At 33.3% G+C, this 25,908-nt stretch overlaps 1 protein-coding gene across 1 annotated transcript; it reads left to right on the forward strand.

Moving 5' to 3' along the window:
• The first annotated feature begins 925 nt into the window (after positions 1–925).
• LOC124372979 (superoxide dismutase [Cu-Zn]-like) lies at positions 926–24,005 on the forward strand. Its single transcript, XM_046831385.1, has 3 exons — positions 926–1,189; positions 18,950–19,046; positions 23,791–24,005. Exons 1-3 carry the CDS (start codon positions 1,121–1,123, stop codon positions 23,988–23,990), a joined length of 366 nt encoding a protein of 121 aa, XP_046687341.1. The 5' UTR covers positions 926–1,120; the 3' UTR covers positions 23,991–24,005.
• The last annotated feature ends 1,903 nt before the right edge of the window (positions 24,006–25,908 follow it).

The following is a 25,908-nucleotide window of genomic DNA, read 5'->3' on the forward strand; positions in this document are numbered from 1 at the left end:
ACGCGTATCAAAAGCTTTTTAGCATAACAAGTATTTTATAATGCCAACGAGTTTTTGGCACAACCCTGAGAGATTAGTTAATCGAGACATCCCTGGAGGTGGGGAAATTGTCGAATGAAAGGAAAAAGTTTGAATGATTTCAAATTGGTATGATTTCACACCAAGACCTCTCCTGACAATCCCAGAAAACAACTGTTTATGATGATCATGTATTTGAAAAGTACTTGTGTTGAGCCCACTTGAAGGACTGAAAGTTCTGGTTCTAAATGAGACCAGCTTGGTGCCATTCTGCTTATTTAAACTATTGTCAAATTGTAGCTAACTGGATTTGTCCAATTTATATGGCACAATCATAATATACCCGTTTGAAGTATCCACATGACCCAAGGATACTTGGGTGCTTGATAAAAGCAACTCCTTAAGTGCCTCATGTTTAGATTTTAGTTCTACCAACTCATTTCTTACTTTTTCATACTATAGAAAAAGTGAGTCCATTCTTTCGTATAAATTGACATTATTCTTACTTTGAACTTCCAGTTGATCCAAAACTATGTTAAAACCACACTGCTAATCACTAGAGTTCTTGACTCTATTAGACTTGCAATTAACTAAGTCTAGTCTTTTTGACAAATACCACAGTACTATTTCACATGATCGGAAATGTCCATTCACTGCTGCACACAAGTCATCGTCCACATTTACACAAGATGGATACAACTGAGCATTACAGTATCCATGACAGTACATAGAAAATTCATCTATATTTAGGTTACATTTACCACAAGTCACTTTATTGTTAGTCATGTTAGCATTCACTTTACTCTTACTGGGTATTTCAACTCCGTTGCCACTTCGTTTTCAAAATATTTGTATGTAATATACTGCTTGTTTAGATCCATGCAATAAGTTGGTGCTTGCCTATTCTACAAACTTGTTAATAATTGCTGCTGTGATTGTGAGGGTAAAATTTATCATTGCTGAAGTTGGTTGTCATTTCCTGATAAAATCATGCATTGTCATTGAAACTAAACTGTTCTCTAGATTTATCGTCAGTTTCATTCCTGAAGCATTTAAGACTAGTAAGCCACGTTCATATCTTATCTACCCATAAACATATAAAATGGTGATTAAAGCGGTTTGTGTTCTAGCAGGAGAAAAAGTCAAGGGCACTATTCATTTTGAACAAAGTGTAAGTAAATCCTGCCTCGAACTTCACAAGTATTACTATAGGCTGATAACTTGGCTGTCTTAGGTTTCCATTACACAACCATTTCATCTTTTCTCCTGGCGGTCCTGCTTCTTTCATGGGTTTATTTCTTAAAAATTAACGGTGACTTTCCCAACATCTAGTAATTCATGTGTACAAATAGCCAAATTTTTAGTTTGTAAAGACATAAGTAAAAACTAGAATAACTAGACAGCAGAATTTTTCAGAGTAGAGCCTAACACTATGATTGTTGAGAGGAGATTGATTTTGCAAGTTGAAGGTGTGGAAAACATGACAAAATGTAAACATTTCATCACTAAATTAGCGTTTTATTATGAAGTAAAATTAACAGCATAAAGGTTTCACATTTAAAAATAAAATTAAACAATTGGAATACAAACAATATAAGTGCTACAAACACCCTATACTTTTTACTAAAGTAAACTTTCTCGAACTACCTATGTCCTTTTTCACTCTGAAGAACTAGACCTCGGGAGTTGTCACTGCTTGTTGATTAGTTTTTCTACTTTTCTGATATAACATTTGAAAGAAACTGTTTATTATGATTTAGGAAAATGTTTACTTTAGCTAAAGTATCAAAAACCACTTTTTAACAATTTCTAAAATAATATGCTTGATTCTTTCTTTTCCGAAAATCTAGGTGGTTTCAAACCATGATGAAGTAGGCCTAAATGCATAATGGAAACGAAAGTGTTGTAATTTTAGGTTAAATGTTTCAATTAGCTTCCCATTTTGAAAATCATTTACCAAAAAGGTACTTTGGGATTATACCGACCACACGAGTATGAAAAACACAAAAATATAAATTTATAGAAACAAACATGATAGAACGAAAAACCAGCTCTTTAATTACAAAATTACAAGCATTTCCAGGAATTGTGATCGGTATTGTTGTCGCTGTTATCTTATCTTTCTCGAGAATCCCGATTACGGCAGGCCGCCCGGCATCACATGATTATTTAAGTTTTTTGCATGGTACATAATTGCCTTTCCATTACAATTCAATTTATATTTCTGATCAGCCCCTCTAGAATTTGATATTTTACTGATAGGTACTATCTCGAGGGAAGTTTTTCTTTCGTTGACATCAGCGCGGGCTTCGGCAACACCTTCGGCCGAGGCACTCACATTTTGGGTGGTGGAGTGTGATCAAGAATAATAAAAGGTTTTGTGTGTTTTTTTTTTTCAGTAAAGAGTTTAGTTTTTGTTTGGTAATGTTTGTTTTTGTTGATTTTTTGTGTTTGGAGAAATGTAGGGGTAAAACACGGAAGTACAACAAAGCGACGCACTGTACATACTGTAATTGCCTTTCCATTACAATTCAATTTATATTTCTGATCAGCCCCTCTAGAATTTGATATTTTACTAATAGGTACTATCTCGAGGGATGTTTTTCTTTTGTTGACATCAGCGCGGGCTTCGGCAGCACCTTTGGCTGGAGGCACTCGCATTTTGGGTGGCGGAGTGTGATCAAGAATAAAAACAAGTTTTTATTTAGTGTTTTTTTTTTTTCAATAAAGAGTTTAGTTTTTGTTTGGTAATGTTTGTTTTTGTTGAATTTTTGTGTTTGGAGAAACGGTAAAACACGGAAGTACAACAAAGCGACGCACTAGCTGAACAGGCGGCGAGACTCTGCAATCACGTTATCTACTAGACCGCTCGACTTTGACCTCTGTCTGAGAATGGAGAGGGATTTACGATAAGACAATTCCTGTTTTATATTGACGAAATATTGTTCTACGTTAATCTAGTAATCAGTAGAAGCAAAATGTCAAATAACGATTCATGTCTGGGTGTGGTCGGTATAATCCCAAAGTACCACCAAAAATATAAAATACTTAAATTAATTTATTTTTTTTTTAATGCACTAGGTATATTTGAGAAATTTAAAAGGGTAGGGTACGATAAGCGGACCCGGTTTTGGGTAGGTTACGATAAGCGGACCAGGTTTTTTATATCAAAGAATGTAGTCTTCGATACCTAATATTCGCATCTCAAATCCTAGACTATCAATCGATATAAAAGTATCTATAGTCCTCAATAACGATCATATGCTTTAAATTTAAATATGAATTTAATATGTATAATGATCAAACAAATTGTTATACCAAAAATTAGCAAAACTGAAGACGACAATATTTGCTCCTCTCACAGTTACAGTTGTTTTCTTTCCCACAAATTTCACATAATGGGGATTTCGGTACGAGTCCAACATTGTTGAAGCCACAAAAACAATATTTTATTTATGTCTTATCATCTTTCAAATCAATGTCTTTTAGTTTTCTAAAATTGACTGCCACTTTTTGCAATTAAAATTACTTAGGCCTATGTAAAATTGAAATATTACCCTACGAGTATTATTTTAAAGTGTTTACAGCTGTTGATACAGACTATTTAACCCTTTGGATGCCAAGCAAATTTCAAGATTCGTTTTGAGCAATGCCATGCATGTGAGCTGTGGGTGTTTCCTGAGTGCCAGTGGTAAATGGCCTATAACAGCCAAGTGTGCCAAGCACAAAACAGCTATTTTGTTATGTTAGACTAAAAATTGTATAACTCCTATCCTAATACTGATAAATGGACAATTTTTGTTTTGTTTTGTAGGTTATGAAATATACTGTTATGTAATAACAAAGTTTTATGATAATATCCAAAAATATAAATAAGTAAACTAAAAAAAAATAAAAATAAAAAAAATTTATTTTTTATTTTTTTAATAAGAAAACTTATATTATTTTACTATTTATGTAAACATGTGTTACATTTTACATTAGTATGTATAATTATGAACCAATATAAAAAGTTTCAGAAAGAAATATTGAGAAATAAAAGTTTTATAAGATTTTTAATAAAACTTTACATTTGGACTAAATTGCTAAAATATTGACAATGTAATGTAAGGGCATGTTATTGTAAGGACTTTTCTAAACAAAACTATATTTATTAAACTAGCATTGAGATGGTTGAAAAACATTGGTTAGGACCCTAATGCATGTTCACAAAAAATAAAATCATGACAAATAGTCTATTTTTTTATATTATTTGCTTTTACTCACCCTCAGTTATTGAAAGGCAGAAAAAGTTCAATCTTCAATCACTCACTATTTTTTAGTGCCTATAGTCTATAGCATAGGCCTATTGAAAAATGTTACTAAGTCTATAAAAAACTATGCAAAGAAATGTCTCTATATAAAATATATACATTGTTACATAAACGTTCAGTCTATTTACACTCGTGGCGGGGGAGACAGTCAAGGTGGCAACCCCGGGTGCACTTAACACATACTGTCCTGGACCTTATACTATAACAAATTATATATCAATTTGTTAAGTAACTCTTCCCCTTTCGTTTGATGTATCTGTTATGAAGATTCGCTTACTATATGATTTAAAAAAATAATATAATCGCAAAGCCGAAAATATCGGCCCGCGGCACACTTCGGTTAAACGTAATGGGCCGAAAACATCGGCTCTCGGCACACTTCGGTTAAACGTAAAGGGCCGAAAATATCGGCTCTCGGCACGCTTTGGTTAAATATAGTGAGCCGATAATATCGGCCCTTGGCACCCAAAGGGTTAAGTTAATATTTCAAAATAATTAATGAGTATTTATTGATTATATCGATGGTTATGATTAAGTAATATAGATCTCCAATTTCGATATAAAAAACCGGGTCCGCTTATCATACCCTACCAAATTTAAATTTGGTAATAATCCCAAAAGTAAACAATAAGATATTTTATAACAAGCTAAGTTACGTTGTGTTGTAGGCCTACTTTAACCCTCTCCCGCTCGCAAGGCATGAATCGGCACGGCCACCACATAGCCACTGCAGCTTAAACGGCACAGATAGGCACGCACTGCTTTAACCCACTAGAGCCGATAAGTGCTGCTCTCGAGTAGCAATATTTTGTACTACTACGGGTTGTTTGCTATCAGGAGACTATTTACTTAACTTTTTACAGTAAATTTATTCCATTATTTTGCTATTTATATTAGTTGTGCGGAAACAATGGCGGGTTGTAGTCGTACACTTCGTGACAGTGAAATCTATCTCGTTATTAGTAGTGATTGCGACGATTCAAGTGAGTGTAGTGATGTATCAGAGCCTTGTGAAGTGGTTGGTGGCATTGAGGATGTAGTTCGTAGTGATCACAGTGGCAGTGGCAGTGACGGCGAGCCAGACAATGACCTTCACAAGTAACTGCGCATCAAACATCCCCGCGCCACCGGCGCCCAGCTGTCCGTGTGCCCCCTCCCTGGTCTCGTACAATCAACTTCATTGAACCAATATATAGTAAAATAATTAATATATATAATTATTTACCATGACAGAAGTGTGTAAGTTGAGGCACCGCATATTTTGTCCGAGTGTGACCGGCAGAGCGAATTAATTGAGGTTAGAAGCACCGTGAGCACCTGGAAACATTGCGAGCGGGAGAGGGTTAAAAAAGAGGAGTAGACTAATACGCGGCCTACACTCATTATTCGATTGCTATTATCAAATGGTCCAGTTGTTTTTATCAGAAGGAATAATTTGATTTTACAATTTAATTAACTTAGCATATGATTTCAACTATTATTTATAGCAATTTTAATCAAGAAGAAATCAAGAAGCTTTATTTTCATTAAATACACAAAGGTACAATAGACATTGTCAGACAATATAAATATAATCGGTACTTTGGGATTATACCGACCACACCAGTATGAAGAACACAAAAATAGAAATTTATAGAAACAAACATGATAGAACGAAAAAACAACTCTTCAATTACAAAATTACAAACTTACAAGCATTTCCAGGTATTGTGATCGGTATTGTTGTCGCTGTTATCTTATCTTTCTCGAGAATCCTGATTACGGCAGGCCGCGCGGCATCACGTGATTTGCACGGTACATCATTGCCTTTCCATTACAATTCAATTTATATTTCTGATTAGCCCCTCTAGAATTTGATATTTTACTGATAGGTACTATCTCGAGGGATGTTTTTCTTTCGTCGACATCAGCGCGGGGCAGCACCGAAGGTGCTGTCGAAGCCCGCGCTGATGGCCGGAGGCACTCGCATTTTGGGTGGCGGAATGTGATCAAGAATAAAAACAAGTTTTGAGTGTTTTTTTAATAAAAAGTTTAGTTTGGTAAATGTTTGTTTTTGTTGAATTTTTGTGTTTGGAGAAATGTAGAGGTAAAACACGGAAGTACAACAAAGCGATGCACCAGCTGAACGGGCGGCGAGACTCTGCAATCACGTTATCTACTAGACGCTCGACTTTGACCTCTGTCTGAGGATGGGGAGGTGTTTGCGATAAGACAATTCCTGTTTTATATTGACGAAATATTGTTCTAACGCTAATCTAGTAATCAGTAGAAACGAAATGTGAAATAACGATTCATGTCTGGGTGTGGTCGGTATAATCCCAAAGTACCATATAATCTATTAAAGTTTTATGGTGGTTATAACACAGTAATAAATAATTTTTTTCTGTAGTAAGTTTATACATAAGTGGTTTACTTGCTCAAGCTATAAAAAAAAATTGCATAATAAATATTCACCAGTGCTAAAATTTAAATACTTACACATAGGAAACACAAATGAATAATTTATCACAAAATTTACATTGACAAATGAATATAACAAATTAAAAATAGTTTGACTAGAATGCTGAGCTTAAATTAAAAGATTTCAAACTGGTACAATTAAAACTAACATATAAACAGTACAAATTAAAACAACATTTATAGTTAAAAAGCTGTATCAGACCATTTAAAACCGACTATCAGAAAATTATGGTACTTGTATCACAGACTAAGAATTCATCCACAGAGTAAAAAGGTGCAACCTTAAACCAATTCTTAAGAACTGTTTTAAATTTATTTTGACTCGTCCATGCACTATCAGGTAAGTTATTAAACAACTGCACCTCCATAAAGCAGTGACTTTTTTAAAATTTTTCAAATCTTACTGAATTTAACATATATTTAGCTCTTGTATTATAGTTATGGATGTCTTGACGCACCTCATATTTGTCTAGATTTTCTTTAACTCTCATTAAGCAACAATATATATACATAGATGGTACTGTCATTATGGAGAACTCTTTGAAAATCGGACGACAAGATTCCCTACCCTTCACATTCTTAATCAATCTTAGAGCTTTCTTTTGCCACAAAAAAACTCTTTGGGCTCCACTACTATTACCCCAAAGAAGTATTCCATATACAGTAGACTCCCGTAAGTTCGGCCACCTCGGGGACCGGACCCTAGGCCGAACTTAAAAGCGGCCCGAACTAACCGATGCCTATTTAAAAAAATGCCCATTATTGTTTGCAAGGGTAATTTTTCAATAAAAGTTATGAAAATAACCGTAAAATTAACCTTTCCAAACATTACCAACACAGAAATTAACTACTAAACTAATTTTAAATTTGTACTTACCAATAAAACACGGTAAATACTGCATATGTTGGGAATCAATGCGTGTAGGAATCAAACACTTGCAACATAGAATACAACACAGAGTAACGCTTTATTTACAAAACCACAGACCTAATGAAATAAAAATAAAATAATACAGTACTGCACTGTACATTGGTGGTTTAGCTTCTTAACACTTAAAATAATCTGTCACTTTTTTCTGAATTTTTGTTTCTAATGATTTTTTATGTGCAAAAACTCACGCCACTTCTTAATAAAAATTACATCGACTGCAGTTGCTTCTTTTTTGCTGTTCGATGTAAGTAGCTGCCAGTTGCAAAGCTGCTTTTCCTTCAGCGTGGCTCATTTTATTTTCTTCGTCTTCCTCTTCAATCTCAGCACCATCTGCGTCGTTATTCATCTCGTTGTCCTGGCGAATGACACACTCGACGATTTCGTCATCATTCAGAACCTCGTTGTCTAGCTCCTTTTCCATGTTGATCCACTCCAAAACATCTTCTTCAACAATGGGACCACAGTTCGGTAGTTGCTGAAGGTCGTGCAATAGAGCTGCATTGTCATCAGGTTCGCCATCAAGAATGTTGTTTGGCTCATCTGCTGTTGTGTTGTTTTGATCTACGCTATCTTCTATATTTGGCCAAAGTTTTTTTCCAAGACTTTACAAACGTGGATGGTGGGTATTTCGTCGTATGCCTTGGCCGACATGTACACAACATCCTTCATGTTAACTGACTTCAACACTTTGGTAAGGTCTAAGCTGTCATCAGTCTCCAGTTTGGAAAGAACTTCCGAAAGTAGCTTACGACGATACTTCCTCTTGAAGCACTCAATGACCCCCTGGTCCATCGGCTGTTGAAGACTGGTTACATTGGGTGGTAGGAACAGCAGTTTAATTTCTTTTTTCATCGTCACACTGAAGATGTTCATCATGAGTAGGCGCGTTGTCAAGAAGTAGAAGTGCTTTGGCGGGGAGTTTCGATTTTGCCAAATGTTTTTTCACTTTGGGAACAAATTTCGCATACAAACCATTCTCTGAACAAGTACGTGTCCATCCACGCTGATTTCTGTGACCGATAATACACTGGGAGAGCGTCCATGTTTATGTTCTTAAACGCTCTCTCGGTTTGCTGCTTTGCCAATGACAAATAGGGGTAACTTGTGAGTCCCCGAAGCATTTGAACACAAGGCGACTGTTATCCTGTCTTTGCTGGTTTTAAACCCTGGAGCAGACGTTTCTTGCGGGGTGGCAAATGTTTTTCTAGGCAGAAGTTTAAAATTTAACCCAGTTTTCGTCAATGTTGTATATTTGCTCTGGGCAAAAGTTTTCATCATCGATAAATTTTTAAAAATCTTGCAGAAAAGGTCGGTGGCCGCTGTTGGGTTTGCTGATAACTTCTCACCACAAACTCCAATAAAATGTACGCCGTGTCTCTTTTTCCAACGAGAGAGCCATCCATCACTAGCCACGAACGCCTCTTCTGGTTGAAGCTTTGAGTGTAAGATCATGGCCTTTTCTTTTAATATTGGTCCACTTAATGGCGTTCCTCGTCTTCGTTCTTGAACGAACCACAACCATAGAGCATCTTCCACCAATTCGTGTTTGGCCTTCCTTAGTGTGCAACGCTTTTCTAGAACTTTTTCGGTATCAATTTGTGTACAAAAGCCTTCAATACTTTTTCTGTTGCGTCGCCAGTCGTTGACTGTACTTTTGCCCACGTTTAAATCCTTGCAAATACTTTGCACGGATTCTCCTTTGTCTAATCTCTCCAGAGCTTGTAGTCTCTGTTCCATTGACTTGTACTTACGTTTACGCATTTCACTCATTTTAAAAAACAGATTAAAACACGATGCAAAACAGTTTTTGTTCAAACACACACGCACACACACAAAAACTATGAAAACAACAGTACTGTACATACACAAAAGAAATCACAGAAACCCACGAGTAAATAAACAACAGTACAAAACGCAAACTAAAAGAAAATAACTGACTTTGTAGGTCTACTGTAAAAATGACGAGCACCACCCAGTATGAATGTTCGAGACGAACTGATGAGCTGTTTGACAGAGCAGTAAAACTAACCAAAGAATACAACGGCACTGTTAGTAGAGACGTGCTGCCCGCTTTCTGGCTGGCGCCAAGTGCGTGTGACTCATGCTCAGCGACCGGCCGGACTAAGCGGCGGCCGAACTAACCGAGGCCGAACTTACGGGAGTCTACTGTAACAAGATTGAGCGAAAAAAGGCAAAATATGATGTTATTAACATTTCTCTACTTACACATAAACTTAATTTACGTAATAAGTATGTTACCCTAGATAGCTTTGTACATAGACTACTTGTATGAGTATCCCAACTAAGCCTGTCATCCAAATGTACCCCTAACAGTTTAACTGATTTACTTCCACTTGTTACAGCAGTTCTTAAACTGAAATAAATAATATTCTCTGTTTTACTATTGTTTACATTTAAGAAATTTGCTCTAAACCAATCACAAGCTACCCTCATGGCATTACCTTGCACCAAGTCTAAGCTAATCAGGTCTTTACCAGAATTGAGTAAAGTTGTATCATCCGCATATAAAACGGACATACAGGGTGCACTAAAAGCAAAATCATTCATAGCTACAATGAACACAAAAGGCCCCAGGACCGAGCCCTGAGGGACACCCATTTGAACTGATTTGAGCTTTGATACGTCAGAACCTTGAGCTACCATTTGCTTCCTATTACTTAGATAGGAGGTCATTAAATTCAACTCTTTACCCTGTATACCGTAACAATGAAGTTTTTTTAAAAGCAGATCATGAGATATACTATCAAAAGCTTTCGACAAGTCAATTAAAGTGGCTGATAATGTATCTTTACATTCAAAACTTCTTAAGATTTTTTCAACAACTGATTCAACTGCTTTGATAGTGTTTTTACCAGGTAAAAAACCAAACTGCTCCTTACATAGTAGTTCTCCCTCAGCAAAGTAATTGTACAGTTGGTCTTTTATACAGCACTCAAAGACCTTACTAAATATAGGAAACTAATGATATCGGGCGATAGTTAGAGGGGCACAATTTATCTCCTTTCTTAAAAATAGGTACAACTTTGACAACTTTAAGAATATCTGGAAAAACACTCTGCTCAAGCATCATGGGCTCTAGAATAATACCTATTATTCATTTCCTTGACTATTTTGTTGGAGAAACCATAAACATCTTCACTTTGTGATGAACTCAATTTAGAAACATACTTGAGCACATCTTTTGAAGGAATCTGCTTCCAGTGGAAAACGTTATTCTCAATACTCATGTTAGATATATACCTATTTAAAAACTGGATGGCAGCTATATTACAGTTACTCGCTACATTATTTACATTTGATATTGTTACAGAGTTAATAAAATAGTCATTAAAAATTTCTGAATCAATTTTTGTTTCCTGATTTGCTGGTCTTAAATTAGCTTCTAATCTAATAACATTCCAAGCAGCTTTACACTTATTTTTAGAACTAAGAATATAATTTTCATGAGATTCTAACTTGGCTTGTTTTATTTTTACTTTATAACATCTTTTAGCATTTAAATATGCATCTTTATGTAAATTTTCTTCAGCAAGACCTTTATTATTCTTATAGCAATCATCCAAATACATAACATAATCTCTATATGACCTCAGCTCAGGTGTAAACCACTTATTCTTACATATATTTTTATTTAAATCTACTTTTATTTTCTTTATCATACAGCATTCTTCAAAAGAAGTTGTCAAAAAGTTAATAAAATCATTAAAAGCTAAATCAACTCTATAGTATGTTTTTAAGAAAGTCCAGTCAACCTCACTTAGCACCATTCTAAAGTTTTGTTATTGCTTTGGGAGTTAAGTCCCTCATTTGCTTGATATATGTTTGTTTGTTTGGATCATTACCCATAAAGTAGTGGAAAACTGCTAAAATACCAGAGTGATCAGAGATATGAGGCTCAATGATCTGACATTCTATATCATTTTTAAACATATTGGTAACAATGTTATCAAGACAAGCTACATTTCTTGTAGGTTCATGATTTAAACACTATAAATTTAAAGAGCGTAATGTATTGAGAAAGTTTGTAGTATTTAAATCATCTTTTAAAATATCAATGTTAAAATCTCCTGAAATAATAATATGTCTGGAAGGGTACTTTTTGTACAGGAAACCAACACAACTATCTAAAGAGGACAGAAAGCAATCGAGGTCTAAACCTGGTGTGCGATATATTGTTGCTACAATAATTAATGTAAACAATAAACAGGAAGAAGTAACAAATATTTCTAAACTTTGAAAATAGCGATGAATATGAGGGAAATATGTGAGATATTTCTTACAAGTGACTGTTTAAGTGGCTTCAACATGTTTCCTAGATTTTGCTCCTGGTAACCCATTTGGAGAATTCCTATATTTCACAAAAACGGTTACTTGTTTATGTCAACCGGGGCAAATTGTAATATTGTAAGATTTCTTTGATATATAAGTCTAGGCCATAGTTGTTTGTAATGTTATTGTTAAATTTATGTTTTTAAAATTGTTAATGTACAATTTCTTCTTGTTATGGTTATTTATAACTCTTATTGTATATGATTTTTACATATCGATGTTGGATAGTATATTGAATTGTTCGATAATAGCAATCGAATAACGAGTGTAGCCTGCTTATTAAACTCTTCCCAAAAAGAACATTTTAAACTGATTAACCCTTCAAGGCGGGAGTATTTAAATGCAAGCCGGACCCTGCTGCGGGACTATTTTTCCAGATTGCGCCATATTTTCGTAAGCTTTTACAAAAACCTTTTTTTCTCGGGCTGTATACACTTTATCAATACAATTGTTTTATTGAGTTACAAAAAGAAAAATTAAATGCAATAACACTCCCGAAAATAACCTCACTCTAACCAAACAAAGATATATATACCCAACAAGTTGCTGCACATTTCACAATAACCTACATTATAAATGTAAGTTATACACACTCCTACGTGATTCTAAAGTTACAAGACTGATTGGGATAACTATAAAATGTAGCTTGCCATTATATTATTCAACAAAATAATATTAAAAACACAAGACAACAATCACAGAACGCATTGCATAGCAACAAGTTGCACCGGCGCGAACGAACTGAGTACGCACAATGTCAAGGTCAGATGCTCAGTTTTGTAAACAATATAGCTGTCTCTGTCGCACTCATTTTCGACTGCAAACAGCTGCAAAAGATCGACCAACTCATAGACAACATATTCCATATAGCCCGAGTCCGATATAGTTCACCAAAATAACGACAGGTTTCACCACATGACGGAATGTCGTCATGATGTTAAATACACGTCAAACCGCAGCTGACTAGACTTATGGGATGACGTTTTATACATGTCAAACCAGCTTGAAGGGTTAAAATAACATCACTCCAATATCTTTAGCTCAATTAGGTATATACCTAAGCTATATAATTTCAAAATATGCCGGTTGTGATTTTTTTTTAATTTTGAGAAAATGTACAGATGGATTATTTAGACGTGAAATGGTTCGCACAAGTAGAGGTGAGGGAGTTGGGGGAAAGCGTGGGTTGGGTGGGTAAGAGGAGCAGGTGCAGCTGTTAGGCTATTATTGCAGACATTGGGCTGATGCGTGCCTAGACATCTATTGTACTCCATTAACATTACATGACTCCAAGATATTGCCTCTTAACCCTTTCCGGGCCAGGCGGCAATATATTGCCGCCACAGATCGCGTCTGAAAAGTGCCAGGCGGCAATATGTTGCTGTCGGTGACACGCGAAAAGCGCCAGGCGGCAATATATTGCCGCCTTCATATTCGTCGTTTTTTAATATATATAATAAATACGACGTCAAATGGTTAAAGTTTTATGTTTTTTTTTTTTTATTCCCTGGTATATTTGTAGACAATTAATATGAATATCATTTTTATTTTGGAGGTCTATGCATTTTTATTTCGTTATTGTCACGTGACATTATCAGCTGACTCGATCTATTGTTGTTAATTCTTTATGCTTTAGTGTAATCGTACTATTGTATGCTGGATTCTCCTTTATTATTTTATTTTGTGGTTGTAAATATTAGTAGTGTTAGTAGTTACGTGCTTAGCTATTGTGTTTAGTAGTTACAATAACTGACAATTTGCGATCTCACGGGAGTAAAATTGTAAGTAGCATATTTGTAAATAGAAAAAGTGTAAATAAATTTCAAAGAAAATTGTGTAAATATTTCTTGGTAAATAGTGTTTTTAACTGTATTGAAACTGTTTATGGATCCTACAATCATCCGTTTACCGTACATCCATAATGTGAATATTTATTTTAAGTTTCTTGCAGTGTAAGAGTCAGTTGCTTTATCACTTGTTGCGAAGTACAATTATGCGCATTTACACAAAATGTGTCATAAAAAATTTATTTATGAGAGAAATAACACAAAATTTAGTATGGTTGTTCCTTTCTAAATGTACAATATAATAAAATAGCTTCCCACAGTAAAATTATTTTTCCTTTTTTAGTTATTTAAAAAAAAAAAAAATAAAAAAATAAAAAATTCTTTATGTAATCCATAAAAACACTATTTTTTTAAAAATTTTAAATTACTTAAAAACTACATCTATATATTTCTTGTTGATAGTATATATCTATACGAGTAATTTGGTGCAACTTTTAGGTCATTCTCTAATTGTTATGAAAAAGTTATAAATTTTAATCTTAGAGACTGCAAAATCGTCAATTTTAGCCTGGCACTTTTGACTAGTCACAGGGGATATGATATGTGAAAAAATTTTGCAACATCTCATATTTGGTCCTGGCCCTGAAAGGGTTAAGAAAATTAAATATTTATAAGAATAAATTATTTCTAAATCTATATATTCTCAACCTACCTTAATTATACACTAAAGGAGTAATCCCAGTCATACAGTCGTTGGGCAATCGGCATCACTTTCCTTTGCTGTCACTGACACTGAGCTCATTTTCATTGTCTTCTCCCAAGGTAATAATAAATCTCTCTGTGACATTGATGATCCTTTCACACCGTAAATATCCTTCCTCCACTTTTTTTTTATATGTTTTATATAGGGTTTTCCATTCATCTTGAGTAGTGGAATCAAACTTCCTTGGCTATTTCCATAACACTTTTTGCTGAAAATTTAATATATTTTATTTATGTACTCTTACTTTGGCTTATATCATTTCTATTGGGTTGAGATTGGGATGGTATGGGGGTAACCTTACAACATGATGGCCTGCTTCTTGTGATATATGATATATTTTGTAACTTTTAAACGATGGCTTGTTAATTTTTATTAGGTTATACAGTTTAGGTTTTAACTGAATTGAGACTAATACTTTTCTCAGCTAACTAATTTGATCATATCATTGTTTAAACTTCACAATGTTGGTGCCGGATTCAACTGTACATTATGGTAGGGTGCTTTGTTATTAACTAAGACGCTATTCTTCTTTAGATTTGGGACGAGGTTTTCTTCAACCCATTTCTTATAGTTTTTAAAACTCATATCTTGGTGATAATCACCTGTCTTCTTTCCAAATTCAAACATGGCCAAGGCATTATGGACGAACCCATCTTTACCACCAGCGTGGAGAACAATCACTTGTTTCCCTTTACTTACTGTGTTTATTTCGCTTTCTGTTCAAGTTATAGAGACTGCAGAAGAGCTGCGAAAGTATGTTTTATCCATATACGAGGTATGGCTATTAAATAACGGGACTGACGCAACAGTGGAACGAGTGCGCTTGCGCCAACCAACAATGACCAACAGCTGTGTAGTTTGAGACTTCCTCTTCAGAATGCAGTTAGTCTTGTTTTAAACAACATCGTTGTGTCATAACCTTCATTTATGTAAGTGTTGTTATTTTGTTTCGACGGAAAAATGGTTAGCGTAATAATAGAGCAACGAATTGTTATTAAATTTCGCGTTTAAACTTGGAAAAACCGCTACCGAAACCTATAATTTACTAAAAGAAGTGTATGTCAGTGAATGTTTATTGCGGACTTGTGTTTTTAAATGGTTTAAGCGTTTTCAAGATGGTTGACAAGACGTGGAAGATGATTCGCGGCCAGGTCGTCCTTCAACATCAAAAACGGAAGACAATGTCGAAAAAGTTGCTAATTTGATTCGGTCTGACCGACGATTAAGCATTCGTGCAGTTGCTGAATCTGTAGGCATTGATAAAGAATGTGTACGGCAAATTTTACATGACAATTTAAACATGCGAAAAGTGTGTGCAAAAATGGTACCAAAAATTCTTACGATTGATCAACAAGCAGCTCGTAAAAATGTTTGTACTGACACTTTGAATGCCATTGAAAATGACCCAAATTTATTGGATAGAATAATAACATGTGATGAATTGTGGTTTTTTACTTATGATCCAGAAACAAAGCGCCAATCCATGCATTGGAAGACCTCAACTTCACCGAGAGCCAAAAAAGCAAGAATGAGCAAGTCAAAATTTAAAGCAATAATGATTGTTTTTTTTCGACATTCGTGGGATTGCGTACTTTCACTGGGTTCCTGAAGGTCAAACAATTAATCAACATTACTATCTTGAGGTAATTAATAAACTATGTGAAAGAGTAAGAAAAAAACAACCCGAAATGTGGAAGGACAAATCATGGATTTTGCACCAAGACAATGCGCCAGCTCATTCCGCGTTATCTGTCAAGCGGTTCTTGACCAAGTACAGCATCCCAGTGTTAGAACATCCACCTTACTCGCCAGACCTAGCACCATGCGACTTTTATCTTTTCCCTAAGGTGAAAATCTGCATTGAAAGGTACGAGATTTGAATCCGTAGAAGCTGTTCAAGAAAAAGCGGCAAGACTCCTGAAAGAGTTGACAGAAGATGACTTTCAGCATTGTTTTCCAACAATGGAAAATTCGCATGGAGCGTTGCAGGGATAGAGAAGGGGTGTATATTGAAGGTGATAATAAGTAATTATGTTTAAAATGAAAATACATTTTTTTTACAATATCAGTCCCGTTATTTAATAGCCATACCTCGTATTTAATGTTATGACCTGCTTCATGATACTCTTGAATTTTCCTTAAATAATTCAATGTCATATTCCAAATATCTCATTTTTCTATTAGAAGTTTCCTATTATTTTTTGCCCTCTTTCACTTAAAACGAGTCGTAAAATAATTTTTGTTAACTAGATACACACCCTTTATATTGTATTCTTTCTTTTATTACCTTTTGTCTTCTGTTGAAGTGAAAGTCGTTTATTACTCTTATTTTCAGTAAACATTTATTAAAATCATCAAAATTACTCTTTGCCTTTTTCCTTGGTCTTTTTTTATGAGTAGTAAAATGTTTTGTTACTCCCAGCAAATTTTTACTTTATTTTAAAACTGTACATGTTGCTTCTTGATTCCTCATAAGCATCTGCCATTTTATATCTCAGCTGCTGTCCTGTCATTCCAGGGTTTCTGTTTCTCCATATAGGCTAACTATAGACATTGTATGTTATTTCACTTGCTTGGCTATGAATAACTGATTTCTTTATCATTTCTGAAACCGAAGCTCTTGCGGTGTCCATGGTTTAAACACTGAGATTGATGATTTTAGTAACGCTAATACGCACCACCCTCATGGAGCAGACAGAACTGACTAACTGCGCTGTCGGATGAGCGGACTGGGCCACAACAACATTTTTCTTCTGCAAAACCTGGGTCTGTTTCACATCGAAGTAATCCATCAGCGCTAAACTAACTTTGAAGCCGTTTGAGACAATTGTTGAAAAAATGGTGATTTTCCTAATTTATATACGGATATAACCTACGTACCAAATGTCATAACTTTTAGAGATGTCAAGTGTATTTTTTATCAAACGACCCTTTATTAATTACTTATAACAGTTCCTAAATATGGAAATTGAAAGTTTTCTTCTTTCCATCGACCATATATTCATTCCGTGGATGGTGGAAACATGTTTTGCAGGTTCAGATGATCCTTGGAGGCAGATTGTAAACTCCACAGTTTTTTTGAAAGTATTCTGAGTTAAACATTGCTTTTCCTTAGTATACTATATACTATGGAAAGTGTATAATAAGTAAAGTATATAATCCTACTTTACTGTAGTTGTACGTTTTTTTTATATGTGGAAGAGTGTTCACCTCAAACATAAAATTTACCCAGTACTTTTGCACTGATGTTCTTGCATTGAAAAGTTCATCTATCTCCACACTCTTAGGAACTACATTATTTAAGCATGTTCCACTTGCTTTGAATTTGTGCCAGGTTTCAAATTTATCCAAGAAAATGTATTTGCCTTGTCAAAGGAAGTCAACAACAGTTTTCAAATAATTGAGACACTTATCATAAAACTTAACAATGCTTTTTTTGAACATTGTTCCATCACATGTTTATCTCCATTAAATTTTTGAAGAGTTTTATTGCTGCAAATGACATAAACATGTGATTTTTTTCCTCTAGCCTTGAAATTAATTCTGAATAGTTGTTTTCTGAAAATTTGCAGGGTTCCATGAACAAAAGTATAACACTACCAACAATTTCAGGCAGTTTGCATTCGTTTCAAATTAGCCTACAATTTTAAAGGAAAAACCCGTCATAATTAACCTTAGAGCTGGCATTAAGATTAAATCTTTAAACTCCCATGACATAATAGTCTTTTAAATTCTATGCCTGCTAATTTACTAAATTATTTCAAGTCTGTTACTTTAACAGTTTACTGGTTAAAAAATTTGGTACTTTGGTATTATTGACTTACTGTGAGAATGACATGTTATTATGACTATCGGTTCTTGTTTTCTGCCTCCCGAAAGGAAGCGATGCCGGCGAGAAAGGAGCGCATGCTGTCTTTATCTACTACTTGATATTACACGATATTAGTAGGTATAGATTAGGTTATCATAAATATGTAACCAATAGTACCAATGTTACAGGTAACCTTTATGAGCACTCACATGATATGAGCTTGAATTTGGATACTATTTCAAGGAAAGTCTTGTCTATTTTTTTTTGTTGGTCGATCTGGCACTTGATCATATGACTCTATATATGAAATAAGACCTATACTGACATTGACAGTGTATTTTCTTTTCAAGAAATTATTGCTAAAAATGTATTAATAAAAAAATACATTTTTCTATTTTTTTTTCTCCTAAATGTATTTTTAACACTATAATACAAAAAGTACCATTCTTATTCTTGATATACCAGATTATTCTTGATCTTACATTATTTTGATGTTATTGATTTTCTTGATTGCAGGGTAATGGTGAACCAGTGAAAGTATTTGGAGAAGTTTCAGGGCTTGATAAAGGACTACATGGATTTCATGTTCATGAATTTGGAGATAATACAAATGGTACGGTACAGTGGAATTTTATTACTAAGAGAGTCAAGGGTATTAGTGAGTTAGAAATTTGAGTCAGTGGGATTAGTGTTATTAAGGTTAAGACAGCAGTAAAGAATGCAAGTTCTTTTTATTAATGTGTATATAAGTATTAAATAGAAAACGTAATTATTTCTCTTGCATGATAATATTAGCTAGGATTTTTTAACTAGTTTAAAAAATTGGCAATAGAGTTGAGAATAGCATAAATATTTATTTGTATAACTAAATAACATGTCTACTGTTCTACATTGTTTTATTGAATACAATAACATTTTGGTATTGGCTGATGTATTGTACTTTAGACAAAAAATACTGAAACTGCATTCAAGTTCCTTAATTTAGGCTATTTAACCCTTTGAACCCCAGGCGACGAAATATCGTCGCCGAGAAAATATGTGAAGATCCCAGCGGCGACGATGTATTATCGCCAATGAAGATGCGAGAATCCCCGGGCGATGTAATATCGTCGCCATGGTATATGCGTTTAATACATATTTATTTGAAACCGTAAAATACTTATTTTAAGAGTATTAATACATATCTATGAGTATTTTAGTAAAATACAAATTTTTTGTTAGTAATATAGTGTATTTAAAATAACATCTATGCTCAAAAAAAAATATTACTCTTTGTTACTACAGCTGTATTTGTTTACAAAGCGGTCTAATGTTACGTATAATATTGTCTTTGTGTGTGTGAATTGAGTTAAATGTTGTAATTGAGGACTGTTTTTAGTCACTTTTTCTTTAGTTTTAATCTTATAGTAATAATCAGTTCTGTGAAAAATGAGTGACAACATTGTAAATCACCCGAGTGAATTGGACAGACAACTGGATGTTGACCTATCAGATGACAATTGGTCTGACGTCTCATCAATTTTCAGTGATGACACTGATGTTGATCCTACCTATAGGCCAACTATCTCGGACTCAGATGACGAATAAATGCCATTTAGTCAGCTATCTACTTCTCGCAGTAACGCCGCCGCTAGGCCTACTCGGGACAATGACCAACCGGCCTCAGTGAGATCGCGGTTGCAAAATCTTTATCTTTAGAGATATCTTTAGATATATCTTAAGATTTATATATCTTTATATATCTTTAGATTTGATTTGATTTGATATACTGTATATATATATAAAATTGTTTTTGTACTAACATACATAAAACTAAATTTAGAAAAATAAAATGTGGGTTCCCATAGTAAAAAGTTTTCTTATTTTTTAATTAAAAAATCTTAAAATCTATTTTTTACCTAAAAATGTATAAACATATATTTTAATGTTGTTAAACAACTTTTATACTTCAGACTAAACTTTTTCTGTGTACACAATTTCATTCTGGACATTTTGGTGTGTAATACAAGACAATAGCATAAAAAATAGCAAAAATATTAATTTTTTTACAAACAGTATGCAATACAGCTGTTTCTGCTCCGGGGATTTTCTGTAGTTCTTAGGTCAAATGGTTTTGGTACGTTTTTCCCACCATCAATATTTTGGTCTGGGGTTCAAAGGGTTAAACTTGCCCTCCAATTATTACTATAATTTACATTCAGTGTAAATACTTTAAAAAAATACAATTTTAATTTGCCTCTATTGCAATCAATCTTAGCAAGTTTTAGTAGATTATCAAAGTTTTTGTAAGTTGTATAAAATATTATTTATAAGTTATAATTTATAAGTTATATTTATAATTGTAACTTTTTCTGATTTCAAACTTTTTACTTTCATCTTCTTCTACTAGGCCAACAGGAGCAGTTCTTATCAAGTCATGTTTTGTCTTTTCAGAAAACATATGCTTGTCTTTTGTTTAATAACAATGAATGTACAAAGCTCTTATTAAACATATTGTTTTATATTTTTAATCAAGCTTAAATATTAAATTTGATTAGTTTAATCTTTAACCCTTATCCAATCATTTACAACATTCAGGGAATGGGATAGGAGACAGATGACACTTACTGAAAAATTTAGAAGATTGAAAATTGAAATTTAAATATCTTGTGAGCGCCACACAGTATTTAGTATTAAGGTGAATGAATGAATGAATGAATTGATTTATTTCCCAAATATATGTACAATATTACAATCCAAACTTTACAATTAACTTCTAAAAAATTTTTATTACATTACCGAACGTAGTTTGAAATGAGAACAAAGAATAAATATCATAAGAAATAACCATCAAAAAATAAACATCATAAAAATAGCATCATGTATAAACATTGTCCTCGGGAAATGAGCCTGCATGGGCTATGATGCCTGTGCGCAGACTCGAGTTGCTCACGCCTGAAGAAATAACGGACTGGATATACATTAAAAAAAATGAATATAAAATATAATACAAAATAATACACTATTATATACCACATACACACGTGAATCTGGAATGAATATATTAAAAGGAAAAGACCGTGTAATTTTAATATGTACCTGTTTTAAAGAATTGAATATTATTAATTTTAAAAACATTTACATATTAGCAACAAGGGTAAATAAGCAGGGTCACCGCAGATTATAATGGGGTAGTAGTGATAATGAATAATGAATAATGATTGGATAGGAGTGGTGGCTGTTCACATGTCAAACTGTCCGCCCGTAGTTCGTAGACAACACTGCCTCGGCCTCCTCAATAGACAATGATAATATCCACTGGTTAACTTTCCTTTTAAAGATAATTGTAGAAATTTCATTGAAAAAACTAAAATTAGGAAACTGTTTACTTATATTAATAAAAAGCACGTGGGCTAGATAGTATGAGTTGGTGTTTGAATAAGATTTAGTTACTTGCAGTGGTAGAATTCCTGTTGATCTAGAATAACGTGTGTTATGGGTGTGTTGAGTTCTTTCAAATAAATCATCTAAATTTTTATACATGTGTATTAAAAGAAATTTTATAAAAAGTTGTCTTATTGTAAAAATTTTAGTTTCTTGAAATAAAATGGATGTTGAAAATCTATGACATTTTTTAAAAGCTACTTTCAAAATTGATTTCTGAACCGTAAACAGAGGATCAAGATTTGATTTATAAGCTGCCCCCCAAGAAATGATCCCAAATGCAAAAAGAGATTGCACTTATGCATAATATACCATTTTCATTTCTTGAACAGCAAGAATAACCCTAAGATTCTTAAAGGCAAAGATATACTTTCGGGTCTTTTGTTTGAGATATTCAATATGATCTGACCATTTCAAACGGAAATCTATAATAACGCCAAGATATTTATACGAGTTTATTTTTTCGATTGCTTCGCAATTACAGGTACTGTTACTATGATTTCCACAATTATGTATGATCAGATTTTCTAAGACATAATCCGACTGAGGATTCAAAGAGATTGGCATAAATTTTGTTTTAGTTATATTTAAGGAAAGGACATTCTGATCAAACCACTTTTTCAGTAACATTAAATCACTTAATGCTTCTCGTCTCACATCCGCCCATATATTTCCTTTTAGAAAAATAAGTGTGTCGTCAGCAAATAATGTTATTTTCCCGTTTAAATTTAGCTTGGCAATATTGTTTATATATAATAAGAACAGAATTGGCCCAAGTGTACTCCCTTGAACTACACCGTAGTCTACATTAATTGCATCGCTACTAACATTACAAATTGAGACATATTGTTTTCTATTGGTAAAATAACTCTGGAACCAAGTAAGGGCGATGCCCCTAACGCCTAATTGTTCTAATTTATTTATTAACTTATTTCTATCAACAGAGTCAAAGGCTTTTTTGAGGTCTAAAAAGATTAGCATTGATTTTTTTTTTGTTTTTCTGAGATTGCATTATTTAATTCTTTATTTAAATCAAACAATAAAGAATTCTAGTAAAGGTCTATTCTAGTTCAAATATAATTAAATCTGAAATACTTATTATGTGGGAGGTATTGAACGTCTGGCTGAATAGCATAATTAGATTGATATAATAATATATAATTTCACAACTAAATATTGTACTAGAAAAAATTGATGATTTACTTTATTATGATTTCTTGTTTAGTAGAACAATTAAAGTTCTCTTTGATTCAGTTATTTGAATCAAACACAATTCAATTACTATAGAAATTTAGAATGTTTTGTATTCCGTGTATATATTACTGTTTTAGTAATTAACTATTGATTTTAGAAATAATCAATTTTACTTTCTAAAATAGTAATGTTAGGCTTAGGCTTACAAAATTATTTTTTGTAGTTTTTCAAAGATCTGATGGTTGTAATGTAATAGTGGCTGGCAAGTTGAAATCACTTCCTAGCTTTTCTTAATGGGAGCGGAATGTTACGTGGGTTTTGACGGTGTGGTGAGGGGAAGGGAGTTGGAGAGCTACACCAACTCTGTTCCATTGTGAGAAATAGCTTATTTGATGAGAAATTTGACTTTGATTGAACCGTAAAAATGAAAAAAATATGTGTTATATTATGTACTACCTGTTACTATTTCTAAATGTTCCTTTATAAATATAAATTTAGAATTCAAAACATTTTTAATATACTTCTTAAAAATGTTTTTCTATAGATACAATATTATGTAATTTTTAAAATATAAATCATTTTGTAATTTAAAATCAGTTGAAATTTTTAAGAATAGACAGATGAATATATTTTGCTATAGTTTGAAACTACTCCTTAATCAGTGACTAACAATTTCACAGCAAATATAGTTAGTTGTTCCTGTGTTGAAGTAATTTGACTGAACAAAATTTGGTGTATAGGTTGCACAAGTGCTGGGCCTCATTTTAACCCAGACAATAAGGACCATGGGGCCCCAGAGGATGCAGTGCGTCATGTAGGAGATCTTGGCAATATTACTGCTGATGATAAGGGTAATGCCAAAGTCAACATCACTGATGGTATAATTTCACTATCTGGACCCTTGAGTGTACTTGGAAGAACTGTTGTGGTAAGAATCTGATATTACAAAACAAACATAAGAGGTATGTTCAAAAAGTTACAGGAAGTTTCAAAAAATATATACTCGTCTACAATAATGTTGTTGCCTTCAAAATAGTCCCTATTAGATATTATGCACTTGTGCCAGCGCTTCTTCTTATCTTTGAAACACTTCTAAAACTCGCTCTTTCGCACAGCCTTTAGTTCTTTCATCTTTTTAGCTCTTTAATGTCATCTATGCTTGCAAAACGGTTGCCCTTTAAGGTTTTCTTTATTTTTGAAAATAATATAAAGTTACACGGAGCTATGACTGGAGAATGTGGAATATAGGTCATCGTTACAGTACTGTTTTTGGCCAAAATTTTATGAACAAGGAATGTATTGTGAGCAGGTGCATTGTCATGGATAAAAAAAACCATGAATTTTCTTACCAAAAATCCTGGTTTTTTTTTATTTTTTCATGCAAACGGTGTTGAACTTGCAGGTAGTATTCCTTATTGACCTTTGACCTTGTGGCAAGAATTCATGATGCATTATGGCATTAAAATCAAAGAACACTGAGAATAACCTTCTCGTTCAACTGCACTCGTTGAGACTTTTTCATTCTTGGCGATCCAGAATGCCTCCACTGAGATGATTGAGCCATAGTTTCTATGCCATATCCATAAACCTATGTTTCATCACGTCATAACACGTTTCAGTAATTCTGCATCGTCGTTATCATCATTTAGTGACTCCTGAGCAACTTCCATTCATGTTTTGTTCAAAATTCAACAATTTTGGATTAAATTTTGCTGCCACACATTTCATACCCAAAATATTTAAAAAAATTCAGGACATGAGCTAATTGATATGCCATCATTAGCTATTTCTCTGATTGTAATATAACAATGGTTGATAACCATTTCTTCCTTCATGGCCATTTTTGAAACATTTATATCACTTGTAAACCCTTGTCTTACTTGTAGCAGACTCACCATAGGCCTTTGTTAACATTCCTCACTCTTTGTTACACTTAATTTTATTTTTCACACCAAATTTTATACAAATTCTTTGATTCATTTTTTTTTGGTTGCTAAAGGTAAACAATAAATACAGTTAGCTGGACATTTTAATATATTTCAGGACATTATAAAAAATCTTGACAAATCGCATTCCCTAAACCAGTGAAACTTAAAAATTCCCATTGTGTTTTAAACACACCTCTTGCATTAAAAATTTTTATATGTATGTTTGTTATTATATAACTCTAAGAAGAAGGTGAGGCAGATTTGGTAACATAGCAAACTACATGTTCAATCTGTTAGTCGTATGTGTAAGCAATATTCAATCAATAATGAAACAACTTTACTATTTCCCAATATTATTACAAAATAAATCTTCAAATGAGAACAAGTTTTGGATGAATAAGTAAGTTGTAGTAGTTAAATATGTGAATGATATTATTTAATGTTCACAACTTATTTATTTAAAAAAAAAACTTAAACTAGTATCTTATTTTACTCATTAAATGCGCTAATTGTTTTATAAATCCTCAACAAGAAATGCATATTTGTGGCTAATGTTAGATTATTATAAACTCATAATTGTTTGTCTATAATTTGTACTTAACATTGTTCTATTTGCAACACCTAACTGTCTTTTGGACTCTGTAAAATATTTTATATAGATGTTTTGCTTACTAAATTGGTGTATTTGTAATGTAAATCATGAAAAAAAGTTTTTAAATGTTTTCTTTTTCATTTTTATGTTAGAAATTCAAGGTAAAAAAATGGTGAATTAAGTACATTTTCAATGGACTTTCTTCCTGTTTCAATTTTTTATAGTAGCCTATCTCAGTTCTCTCTATTCTAAATTTCTTATATGACCTTTACATTTTAAATATATTGCAAGAGTTCAAAAAATCATTTCAATAAAATTTAATTTTAATATTGTAATTT

The sequence above is a fragment of the Homalodisca vitripennis genome, unplaced genomic scaffold (assembly GCF_021130785.1).
Source record: "Homalodisca vitripennis isolate AUS2020 unplaced genomic scaffold, UT_GWSS_2.1 ScUCBcl_4493;HRSCAF=10690, whole genome shotgun sequence".
Lineage (NCBI taxonomy): Eukaryota > Metazoa > Arthropoda > Insecta > Hemiptera > Cicadellidae > Homalodisca > Homalodisca vitripennis.

Coding starts and splice junctions, on each gene's coding strand:
- LOC124372979 (XM_046831385.1), top strand. CDS start 1,121: ATGGTGATTAAAGCGGTTTGTGTTCTAGCAGGAGAAAAAGTCAAGGGC. Junction 1,190..18,949: donor CTATTCATTTTGAACAAAGT/GTAAGTAAATCC, acceptor TCTTGATTGCAG/GGTAATGGTGAACCAGTGAA. Junction 19,047..23,790: donor ATTTGGAGATAATACAAATG/GTACGGTACAGT, acceptor TTTGGTGTATAG/GTTGCACAAGTGCTGGGCCT.